Raw genomic sequence first — 12,633 nt, forward strand, 5'->3', positions numbered from 1 at the left:
TTCTCCTCAAGCACATTTGTTGACTTTAAAACCCGCAATATCTACGCTTACTGGCTGCAGCTCTGAAGCAGGAAGGAGTAGTTGGCACCACTAAGCTGAAAGAGAACAAAAAAAGTTCAGGCACAGGCTCTGTCAGTCTCACAGAATCACAGGAGTTGGAAGGGACCTCAAAAGCTCATCCAGTACAACCCCCCTGCCAGAGCAGGATCACCCAGGCCAGGTCACACAGTAACCCATCCAGGCAGGTCTCCTTTGAGCAGAAGCTGCAACAGATGCATCTCCTCTGCTTCCTGTCCTTTCATCCAACCCCCTCCTGCTCCCTGCACCCTCCCATCTTGCTGGCATTGCTTTGCCAGTTCGCGGCTTTCATCTCCCCTCAGCCAGTTGACTTGAACACCTAAGGTCATCGGAGGACCCAGCGCGGAGCAGGCACAGCATCCTGACCATGCCGGACTGCCAGCCCTCTGCAGAGCTAGGGCAGCATGGGGGCTCCCCATCCTCTGGATCAATTTGCTAGTGACACTGGCCCCGAGTGCTGGGCAAACTTTGTCACTTGGCACTGAGCTGGGATTCATGCACATCTTTGATTTAGTTTCACTCTGTGGGCCTACCCTCATGAATTTTGCAAGAGCCTGCATGACTCATTTTATGCCCACCAGTGAGAGGAGGCCAAGCCCTGCAGAGAGCATACAGTCCTTCCCCTGCCAGCCAGCTCACAACCCTTGGCTGAAAGATGGCAAAAATATTTACAACCTTGCTAGTCTTTCTTAAGCGACTGAGGGGATGGCATTATTTAAAGCAATAAAAATCTGGCAACACCATTTTGGACAGTACTCAAGATTCAGCTCAGCTCCAAGCCCTGCCAATACCTGAGGACTTCCTCTGGACCTCAAGTGTCCCAGGTCCAAAGATCTAGGGAGCAACTCCCTCTTGTAGAGCTCTTTGAGACCTGGAAGAAAAAAAAAGTGTAAACTCCTGGCTAAATACCCTGAAGTAAGTTATCGACCCCCATAGCATTTCTACTGGCTGTGCCACCCCAATGCTGGTGTAGAGCAGGGAGCACACAATTCCTGAACTGGAAGCTGGAGTGGATGGTGACATTCCTCATCAAAGACATTATTTAAAACTATTATGTAATAAACTATGGTGGCATTTTGACTAATGCACCTGAGACACAACATCCTTCATTCTGCCTTGCAAGCACCGTTTCCCTCACCATTCTGCATTTTCTTAGCTTGAGCTCTTCGGTATGGTCTACACAGAGCATCAGATGTGACTTTGCCCAGGCAGTATACAGCACTAATTACTTCCCTGCCACTATATGAGATGCTCAATAAATAACTGGTCCCCCTTTGCAGGGGGATCACCCACACGCTCATGACTCTGGCTGCCCATCGGTATCCATCCTCATACCACCATGCTCCCACCAGCAGACCCCTGCTTCATACTCAGACCTGATTCTTACCCAATTTGAACCTGTATTGATTTTTCCCCTCATTCAGCTAACTTCTCTTAGCTGAATACCATGAAAGACAAAGGACAAAGTCCCTTTTTGCCTGCTTGCCCTGCAGATGCAATAAGTACGCTCTCCGCACCTACCTGCGGGTCCTTTGGAGATATTAAATTAGAACAACCAGGTTCTCAAAGCAATTCACTCAGGGCTCCTTCACCTAGCCCTTCTCGACGATTTATCTGAGTTTACAACCCAAGTTGGGAGAGATGGATGACCAGAAGGAAAAATGCAAACCTGAAGTGCATGCACCAGTGTGTCTCCAAGAGAAATCACTCCAGATACAAGCAGTTGCACAGTATCAAGAATTAACTTTATTAGCAAAGGTACCAGATAAGTAAGTTTTGTCTCAAGAGGTATTTGGTCTGTAACATGATGGAGAGGATCAGGAGAGGTGCAAATCAGTCACCAGACAAGCAGAATCTCATCGTACCTGGGGTCAGAGGAAAACGTATGAGCCAAGAAGAGCAGATCACATGGCAGGCTCTCAAGCGGGAAGCACCGAAGGCCACAAAGGGATGGTTTGGTTGCCAACACGAGGTTGGCTTGGGCTTTTTAGACATGACTACCACATTACCCCAAGTAATGCAGAGGTCATGGGAGCACTCATCCCCACAAGCAGCGCCCAGCCAACAACTGGCTACCTCAGCCCTTGGGCTGCCCTTCAAGCCAAGGTCTCTTCACCTGGGTCAATGCTGGCCAAAGCAACCCCTGGCCAAGCACCAGGGGCCAAAGGGCTGCAAACCTCCCGAAGTGACAGGACTAAGAGCCCAGACATGCAAAGCCATGTGTCAAAAAGCTGCCCCTTGGTACCACACACCCTGTAAATTTTCTACTCATGTCTGGATTTTATGTTTAAAATAAAAATCAGCCATAAAGCAAAACTGTATCTGTATAACCACTGAGCCCAGACAAAACATTGGAAAGGATTTATACAAAAAACCAATGCCCACCAAGCCTACCTTTCACCCCATGGCAATAACTGGTTTTGATCCCCCTGTTTGCCCAGCAAAGCCAGGCAAGACACCAGCCCTGCATCCTCCCCCTTGTTAACCACCATATCCAGCACAGCCAGGAGATGGCCTGGCAACGCAGACCAGCTGCTTCACCACTACTTGGGCAAGCAGATGCTGAGAGTGCATCTACTAATGACCCAGTCTTAAAAGGAAGTATTTTCCACAGATAGCACCCCTGAGCTATCAGCTGCAGTGCCAAGTTATGCCGTTACATCTTTACTTACCAGTTCACCTCTCCTAGACCATGAATCCATCCGATTTGAGTAAATAAATGCCATAAATTTATTTAGTCTGGAAGTTTAAGTGGCTTTAAAGCCCGTCCCTTTTGGGTGGCCCTTCTTGTTGGGTGTTATAGTAGCTCACCCCTCGGAAAGTGTCTGGAGATCATGTGCCAACTGTCTACCTAAATTAATCAGCTTTCCACTGTGAACATCATCACATCACATCTCTAATAGCTCTCCCTGGCTTTTATAGACATCTCTCAATGCAGACTAAAGGCACCTTAAAAAACCTTAGGTTAGGACCACTCAACATTTCTCTTTCCTTGGGGTTCAGCTGCAGACAGGTAAGTTGGTGCCTACAATCATCACACCATGGTCACAGCAGGAGAAATGGTCTCAGGTTGGCCACAACATACAGCCCCGGCACCAGCAGCACCATGCTGGGGGCTGGACGATCCCTTATTCAATTTTATCTGGAAAAATTAAAGCAAGCAGAAGTCCAAGTGAAGAGGTTTCCCTTATATATGTTTTTTCATGGGATGAATGTATGAAAACCCCCGAAACAGTGCCCTGCTCTCTGGCACAGCTGCTAGCTGCTCCCGGATCTTGCTGGAAGCTGCTCCAGAACTCAGATCCCCTTCAGCTCAACTGCACCATCACAGCCTGATGAATGGGAATCCCCCTGAGACAACCAGAACACTGCAGGGCTAAACTCATAACAATGAGGCAGCAAAACTCAAGGTGCTGCCAAAAGCCCTTGCTTCACTTTAAAACCAGTGCAGTGGCACCAGCAAGCCCCACTTGCCCACCGACACTGGAGTGAGGTACAGGTTCCTCTGTGTTCCCAGTGCTTCCCTGAGCTCCCTGGGGAGGACAAGGCGTTTTTTTGGTCCATCTGCTCTGGTCGAGCTGAAAGTTGCAAAGGTTTGACGGGAGCTCCCAAGCCCAGGGGACACCCCTTCCCAGAAGGAGGACTTTTCCCCTGGATGCAATTTCTCCCCAAAACAGGTAGCCTGCCCCAAAACTGCAGCGTGCCTAGCTTTTTGGGAGAAAAAAAACCCTAAATACCTGACAGCCCCACTGCAAACCAAGGGTATACCCCCCAGCTGCTCCTCTACACAAGGTGGACAACAAGAGCGGAGCAGGCAGACCCCACAGCCAGGCCCAGCATGAGGTAAAATGTCATCACCACCCCTGTCGCCTCAGCCAGCTCTTTCGGCACAATCTTGGGGCCATAGATGATGACCAGCGTCCCCAGGTAGCCATTGCTCAGCCCCAGCAGCAACGTGAAGACCACTGGGTAGATGTCTCTGTTGAAGACCACCATCTGGATATGAGCCCGGGGTTGGTAGTTGCTGAGGATGAAGAGAGGGAGGAAGATGGTCCTGAGGAGGACAAGGACAGGTAGCAGCTTGCTCTTGGGGCCAGGAACTTGGATCCAGGCAGTGATTTGCCTTCCACACCAGTCAGCGAAATTGTACAGGAGGAAACTGGTGAGTGGTGCAAAGTACTTGGTGCTCCACAGACTTCCCGAGTACTTGCTCATTGACTCAATGTTGGAGGAGAGAGAAGGGAAAATGATGATTGAGATGAAGAAGACATAGAAGAGGCAGAAGCCAAGGAGGGCAGTCTTCTGCAGGATGAGGCAGAGCGGGGAGATGCCAGTGCTTTTTGCAAGGATGGAAGTATTTGTGGTGCCTCCTGGCTCTGCCTCATCCTCCCCAGAGCTGCTGGGTGGCATGGCAGCCAAAGACGGGGTGTCCCTCTGGCTGCTCATGTAATACCTGGAAAAGGAAGAGGAGGGAGATTACTAGCCAAGCATGGAAGGGGATGACCCAAACTGAGATTTGGTGAGAAAGCAGCAGAGAATTTGACTGGACACAACAAAGGCAGTTGCAGCAACCCCACGGCACCTCCAGTTCTCCTCATATGGAGAGCTGACCCTCAGGGACCCACCACCCCCTCTTCCCCACCACAGGAATCCCTTTACACCCTCAGTGGTTCACAGGGGGGACCTACTGCATGGGGGCATTTGGCAGGGCAGATGGTTTCAGGGGTTGCAACACCAACAAAACCAATGGATCACGTACATCAGTGAATAACATTGCAGATACAGACTCCCTGTGGGGACCCACGTGGCTGGCTGCTTCCAGATCATGGCCCTCTGCTGACTACATGCATTTCGGAAGCTCCTGCATCAGCACCCTTCTCTCCCCAGGGAGGCTTGACAGAAACTCAGCAGGCACTGGGGTGGCCACTGAGTTTCGGTCTGTGGTTTCAGTCTGTGGTTTTGGTCAAATGAGGAAGCACAGCTGGTGGCAGTGCAGCATTGGAGCCAGAGCGCATGGTGGGATGTCGGGGTGGTGATGAGGCAGGGACAGGCATAGCAAGCATCCCATGGGTCCCTCCTGCAAGCCTGCTCAGCATCGACAGTGGCAAACCCTCCCAACTGGCACTTGTGGGATGCCCACGGCAGCCTAGTCCACTCACCTGGAGTACTCTAGCCTGGGGAGGAGGAGGTACACCATGACACAGATGACGATGAAGATGTCAGCGGTGAGGAAGTAGGCCAGGGCGCTGTCAGTAACATCGGCTGCTGCCGCCAGGTCAATCAAAGAGGCGATGGCGCTGACTGTGCCACCCATGGCCTGACCTGCGCAGGGGACCAGAGAGATAGAGCTCAGCACCCAGGGCCAAACCAGCCCAACCGAGATTGGTACAGGTGAAGGACATCGAGGTGGCAGAGAGCAACCCACAGCACCTCCAGCATGGAGGACTTTGATGCAGAGGGGGAACCCAAAACCAACAGCATCCTCTTATTAACATCTCCTGGCATGCACAAACCCCCCAGGGGAAGCAGCTCACCCCCCTGCCCTACACACTGCTCCCCAAACCTGGCTCGAGGTGCAGCTGCACACCACCTCATCTCCGTTTCCACGCCTTGCTGCAGCACAGCTATTTGTGGGGCTGCACCGCCCAGGTCTTGTCCTGCATCCCCTTCCAACACTTCCTTGTGCAGCACTGCACAAGGGTCAGGATGGGACCTGACCTGCTGGGCTTGCATGTGCCAATTCCTGCAGAGAAGGCCCAGAGCCTAAACGTGGCTTTCCACCAGCACACATGTAACCACCACTCTTCTGCACTCCCCCAAATGGGGATTCAAGCCACCAGCAACAGGTACATTGTCTCGGAGATGCGGTGATTTCCCCACTGGGCTAAACTCATTAAAACACTTCTGTCTCAGCCCCAGAAAAAAATTCTCCATCTTGATTTTCCCCTCTTAGTTTGTCAGCTGTTCCACAGCACATTTATAACATTATCAGACCTCCAGGGAACTCATCACTCATGGCTCCCAGTGTGCCTCTCATCACTCGTGGAGATGCTGAACAGAAAGGAGGAGATAATGCACAGCTGAAGACTCCCCCAGCTGGAAACAGCGGAGCTGAGGGATGTACCTCCTTCCCCCCTTCTCCCTGCACAGAACAAATCACCAGGTCAAGCTATGGCACTGCCTGGAGCTGCTCTGCAGGGTGTTCGCCTCTTGGGCAGGGACAGTGAAAGACCAGTGCTCTCCTCATCTTTGCTGAGCTCTCAGCACTGTGGTTCATGGGTATTTACAGAAACAGGAGCACCGGCTCATGTGACCAAGGTTGTTTCTCCCTAAGCAACTTCCCTTTATCTTTAACACAAACTTCAGATTCTAAAATAAACCCCATGTGACAAAACGCCAGACAGAAGGGAAAGAAAACCAACCACCCAACCACAGAAAGCCCAAGAGCACAGTCCCACCAGGACAGCAGGCCTGCGGGACACCAACCTGAGATGAGCGCCTGCAAGTTCTTCATGGGGAAGCAGCTGCACACACCGAAGATGCTGCTGCTGAAGACGGTTGAGGCACTGCTGACAACGACCACGCATCCAATGGTGAGGGCAAAGAAGCTGGTGGTCCAGGTGGAGGTGTCAACCTTCACCAGCACCGTGATCACCAGGAAGATGGCCAGCATGATGAAGAGGGAGGACAGGATCCGGACGCTGGCAGGCACCCTGGGCACAAGTGGAAGGAGAGACTCCTGCATTTAAAACTACAATGTGAAGGTGGGATGCAGAGGACACTAACTCCTCTGCTGTGAGAAGGATCAAAGAAAATAAAGAAAAAGGTGGGGGTGATGAGGAATTAAAAAATTTATGATTTTTCATAGAAGGCCATGGACATCAACTCTGCGGTTTTCACTTTTTCCATGAGCAGAACTAAGTCTATAAGCAAAATTGATTGGTAAATACCCATTTGTCCCCAAAATCAGGAGCTACACCCATTGCTGGAGCAACATACAGCAGCAGCAACAAAGTCTGCCTGGGGAACACAGCAGGCTGGGTGAAAGCAACCCAAGGGGTGTCACTAGGAGACAACCAGCTGTTTGAGCAATGTTGTTATTGCCCAGCCAGGAGACTGGGTGGTCTGGCTGGAGGCAGGACGGAAGGGGCAAGGGAGAGAGGTGGGGAGCTGGACCAGCAGCCAAGATCTAGAGATGAAGCACAGAAACACATTCTGCTTGGCCTCAAAACATGCAGGGGCTTGATCTGGGATAAGGAAGGGTACAAATGAAGGGATGTGGCTATTTTAGATTTAAGTCAAGCTTGTCACAAGGCACAGTTGGTCCTTTTTTAACCCAGTTCAATGGCTGGTAGGGCTACAGAAAGGTGCTACCTCTGTCTGGATGAGCCCAGCTCTCATCAGCCAGTACCCTGGTGACAATGATGGCATTTTTAAGCAGAAAGACTGTTTGCCAAGACAAGGAATTATTTATTTAGTGGTGCAGCTCAAGCCAACCTCAGGCAAGGGTGCTGCTGGTGGAAAGCAGAGTGCTTCAGCTCACTTCACCTCAGCTGGCTGCAATTCCGGCAGGGGCAGATGATAGGATTTTGGCCACAGAGAGAGGCTGTGCTCATGATGGCCTGTGTCCCCCATGGCTAACCCCCAAAGGAAGGAGAGGCTGAGCTGGGATCCACAGCTGAAGCCAGAGAAAAGCAAGAGTGATGCAGGCACAGCAGGGAGAGCCACAGCTAACAGAGCTGGGGACAGAGCGGCACTTACTTATTGACGAGCAAGAAGTTTCCGATCAGGCATAGCACCGAGGGCACAGTTGAAGCAATGGAGATGTAACTCTCAAAAAAGTCCTGCCAGGGAAAAAAAAATAAATAAAGAAAGAAAGGTTGGTGGGTGGCAGCAACACATGAATTTCAGGTTCTAAATACAGTACAATATAGCACACGTGGGAAATGATGATGGAGATGTTCACCTCAGTGCATTGTAGCACGTGTTGCAAAGCTGCTCAGAATGACAGGGAAAGGAAGCAGGCGATGGAAACCAAACCAGGGCTCTCTGATCCTGAAAGAGCCCAGGGATATTTCAGGAAATTAGGGACATAATAAATTCAGAAGCAAAAAATGGTGAAGGAAATACCTGCCTTACTGCTGCACTGGTCCCATGGGGCAGCACACGAAAGAAGGAGGTCTGAATTTCTCCTGCTGGCTCTGGCATCCTGAACAAAGCCCCAGAACTTTTTATCCTACCTGAGCTCCATGAGGGCTAGTTTTCATAAACTGGGACACAAAGGCATTAATATTATTAGCCGACTGCCTCAAAAGCCCGCAACGGCTGGCAAATCTGTGCATTCCTCTCCACGCAGAGCAACTGGGACACCATGCCTGAGAACGTGTTCGAACAAATGCAGCCTGAGCAGGGTCACGGGGACATTATTTTCCCTCCTGGTCTCCTTCTCTGCACACATGAAACTCGCTGAGAAACTGTATTGAAACTCAGCACACATTTACACTGGGAACTTGTACATCATCCGAGCAAGTCAGCTGCAGCATCAGTCAATATTCACCAGCCCACCTCGCACAGAGGTCAGGCTGGGCACGCAGAAAGCAATAACCACAGCAGAGAGAGAGAGATTTCTCTGCCAAGATTGCAGCCAAACACTTACATTTTCAATCCATTTTATGTATTACTCTGTTAAAGTGTGTCTACTCCATCTCCTCCCCTTCGAGGTGCTTAATCCTCTGTTTTTTTTTCTGCGGGAATCTCAGCCAGCAGGCGGGACGATGATCACAAAGAGGATGACCTACATATTCACCCCTATTGCGATGGGCTTTCATTTTCTGCAGTTACCTAGCTACGGAGATGGGGCCACGTCGCGGCCGAGCATGAGAAGGCAGTCGGCACGTTTTCTCCACACATTTCTCTTTTTATTTGCAGCTTTGCGTCCCAGTCTTTTAATCAGTTTACGAGCATGTTCATTAATTCTTCCCTATCAGGAGCTTCACTGTAAGCGATGGAAAAAATCTAATAATTGCTCCTAGCAGGTCCATATAGACAGAGACATAAATACCTGCACTTAGCATCAGCTTGGTGAAGCAGGAGGCTCAAAGCCCTACGGCCATGTGATGAATTATAGGAGAAAAGACAAAACAAAATGCAAAGTTGGCTGCTAAAACTAAAAGCTATTTATCAGCCTACTTAAAACAAACCCCAAAACCAACTCAGGGATATTTAATATACTTCCAAGTTAATTTTCTTTATCTTCTGTGTGTGGGGGGAAAGACTTTGTAACACTTTCATTCAAGTGAAAGAGTATCCACACTTGCAGTAATCCAGCAGAGATACTGTGTTTCAAGAACCCCAGGGAAAGAAAACATTTGTTCCAAACAAACGTGCTCACACCGGCAGCACGAAGAGAGCAGGGGAAAGTATTTAAGAAACTGAGGAGCCTGCACTGCGCTGGGAAATTTTACCCTGCTTTACTTGTGGCCAAACCCTGCTGGAAAGAAAAAGCCACGTAGAAAGTTTTCAATTGCTGTCGTTTCTGTGCAAAAGCAAAGGCCTCACACAACGTTTTTAATGCAGTGGCAGAATGGTGAGTGGCAAATTTAATCTATGCCTAAACCAAAGGAAAATATGAGGCTCCACACTCATCTCACCTCTTTGCTCCTGCTCATTGGGTATTAATCCAACTCTTCTCCCTGTATGGGTATTCCCACCCATCACAGACATGCTTTCAGAGTGAAGTTTTGGTTATGAAACGTATATCAAGCAAATCTGACATCTTCCTTCTCGCCAAAGTCACCTTCCTCTCACCTCTGCCTCTCGCAGGGAAGGTGTCATCCCTCAACCACGGAGCCGAGAAATGTAATGGAGGTGTTCAACCCTATACTAACCACAGCATCCTCAAACATGCTGCCACAATGCACAGCACACACTCAGCACCTTAATAAAAACCCCAAACAAGCATCACGGTGGCAAATGAGTCACTGGTGTTGGCCAGCATTGCCTGGCATTGCTGAGATGCTTTTGCAAAGCAGTTTTTGTCCCACTCCAGCCTGGACTTGGCAGCTGGGCTCCTGCTGGGCTGGAAAAGCAATCCAGGCTCACGGTGGTGGCTGAAGGCACCAGAGCATTACCTGGAGCATGGACCATGAAATTAGCAGCAGCGAGCAGGCTGGACCCAAGAGCAGCCGAGCTTTGTTTGCAGGTAAGCCCTCCTGCTGCAGCACTGTGGCTCACCACTCAGGGCAGAAACAGGACCAACCGGTTTATATGGGATCAGACTCAACTGCCATGGAAAAGCTAGGTTGCTTTTCAAGGGAGAAAGTAGAAAGCATTGTGTCACGGCCATACGGAGAAAAGAAAAACATCTTTCAACATAGGTGATCTGATCAGGAATACAGCTGTGCAAGAGTTTTTAGGAAGAAGACACCTAGTGATACTTTACTGGAAAACAGCTTTTTCAAGAACTGCCTTGGATGAACCTGACGTAGAAGCCATGAGGAGTGGATGGGATGCAGGGAATCTGGGAGGACATCATGCTATGGGGTAGTGGAGCATCCTTCACTCCCTCTCTGAGCACCCTTGCTAGCACAGAAGCAGCCTATTCATGGTGTTGGTCCCCATCAATTTAATCCGCCCAGTATCTCAATTTACACCAGCACACCAGTACTTCAGCATTCTGGCATGCAAGCACCATCAGTGCCACTCCACTTACTCCCCATCAAAGAGGCAGCAGGCTTAACGACTATTAAAACAAAAACAGCCATGGATGTCATACTGATGTGAAGAATCATAGAGCAAACGTGGACGTGACACAAAGCTCTGTGTTTATATAAAAACAAGATGTGCCCAAACCACTCAAACAAGTTCTGCAACAGGAGACCAGGATGCGGTCTCATCACACTGACACTTTTTCCAGCCACAAAGGAATGGCCTTGCTTTGTCAGGGTGGCACAGGGAGACAATCCTGTCATGGCATGAGGAGCAAGAGAAGGCGGCTTTTCTGGGGAGAAACAGAGAGCCCATCAAGCCTGCTGCCCCAAAGCCAGCTCATCAATTGCCCTGTGACAAGCTACTCATCCCATATGCCAAAACCCAGCTATTTATGGCTGCAAGGAGATGCTCTGGTCACACCTGCCAGATCTTGAAGGAAGAGCAGTAAAGCACCCTGAGGCTTGAGACTATCACAAGTCCCATGCTCCAGGGCTGGTGCTCCTGCAAAGCCCCACTGCTGCCTTCAAATGATGGGCTGCACCAGCCAGTGCAAGGGAGAAAATGCCTAAAATGTGTTCGATGCCTCACCACGGAGTCAGAAGTTCAGGGTAATTTATCTCCCAGCCCGCAGGGAGTTGCAGCCAAGTCTGGCTGCGAAAGCACAGAGTCCTGCGGTGCTTGGGGCTCACCAAGCAAGAAGGACAAAAAAAGCACAAACAGATTTTTACCTTGTACTGTAGAAACTGTCCTGTGAAAGGCAGCCTTGCTTACAGGGCAGGTTAAACCGAATTTTTTAAACCTTAGCACTTCAAATACAGGTAAAAAAACAGACCACAGCGTGCTATGTCTTTTAGTTTTAGGCATCTTCCTTGAAACTATTTGAGCTTCCCAAATAAATGCCTACCCAAGGTTTGCAGCAGGCAAAACCCCAGAGGACATTCACTCACCTTCTGGGGACATAGAGGGGAAAAAGAGCAAGTAAGGAAGGAGAACAGCCTTTTTTTTTTTTCTCCTGCCTTGAAAGCAGCACACTCACCCGCAGATCAGATGCTGCCTGTCCCCCTGGGCCTGCCTGATCCGAGCAGTTTTGCAGCTTGTACATCCAGTAGTGCTTTGCCGTGATGAAAAAATTCCAGGGCAGCAGGGACCCGATGCCCAGAAGGAAAAAGATAATGTAGGCCCCATGTAAGCGGTCGCCTGGCTTTTGCCGGCTGTATCTGTTCACCAAGGGCTCCTCGAGCAAGGGCTCCTCATCTCGGGGAAAGCCACCAGCTGTGGGGTGCATGGCGCTGGTACCCTGCAAAAAACACCCACCAAAAAAGTTATTATCACATGAGGGTTGCAAACTGTTGCTCGCAAGCCACTGTGCGTGGTTCCCTTGCCCTTTGGCCAGCAGTGGCCCAGCAAACGCTGGATGAGTGGGCTGAACCAGCTCAGCACTGAGACAGCTGGCTCCTCATGGGAGAAGGGACCCAATGCGTGGTGGGGGCAGGTTCTGCCACAGCAGCACCCATGTTTGCATCCATAATTAATAATTAACCAAAAGCAGTAAAACTCAGCATGCACAAAGCTCCAAAAAGAAATAATTAACAGCTTGCAAACTAATGCTGCCACCAGGCTTTGCAGAGCAAACTGTAAACTAACGTAACACCAACAGGCTTTCTAAAATGACTCGTAAACTTCACTCAACGCCAGTAGGCTTGGCAGAGCGGCTTGTAAACTCCCATATAACGTCATCCGGGCTTTGCAAAAAATTACTCATAAACTAACAGCGCTTTGGACCAGGACTTGTAAACTAACGCAAGCCCAGCAGGCTTTGCAAGGCGAGCGCAAACCACGGCAGCA

General features: G+C 49.9%; 1 protein-coding gene across 1 annotated transcript; it reads right to left on the minus strand.

The window, feature by feature from the left end:
• Positions 1-3,861: 3,861 nt before the first annotated feature.
• SLC29A3 (solute carrier family 29 (equilibrative nucleoside transporter), member 3) lies at positions 3,862-12,073 on the minus strand. Its single transcript, XM_010180578.1, has 5 exons — positions 11,825-12,073; positions 7,840-7,922; positions 6,565-6,791; positions 5,238-5,400; positions 3,862-4,531 (listed from the first exon to the last, which is right to left on the minus strand). Exons 1-5 carry the CDS (start codon positions 12,071-12,073, stop codon positions 3,862-3,864), a joined length of 1,392 nt encoding a protein of 463 aa, XP_010178880.1.
• Between the last annotated feature and the right edge of the window lie 560 nt (positions 12,074-12,633).

Source organism: Mesitornis unicolor, unplaced genomic scaffold (assembly GCF_000695765.1).
Source record: "Mesitornis unicolor isolate BGI_N332 unplaced genomic scaffold, ASM69576v1 scaffold24683, whole genome shotgun sequence".
NCBI classification, from domain to species: Eukaryota; Metazoa; Chordata; class Aves; order Mesitornithiformes; family Mesitornithidae; genus Mesitornis; species Mesitornis unicolor.

Bases quoted from the DNA above. Each gene is read 5' to 3' on its own strand.
- SLC29A3 (XM_010180578.1), bottom strand. From the start codon at position 12,073: ATGCACCCCACAGCTGGTGGCTTTCCCCGAGATGAGGAGCCCTTGCTC. The intron at 5,401-6,564 runs GTTGGTGTCCCG...TCCCCTGCGCAG, and splicing joins CTTGCAGGCGCTCATCTCAG to GTCAGGCCATGGGTGGCACA. The intron at 4,532-5,237 runs GTGAGTGGACTA...TTCCTTTTCCAG, and splicing joins CCCAGGCTAGAGTACTCCAG to GTATTACATGAGCAGCCAGA.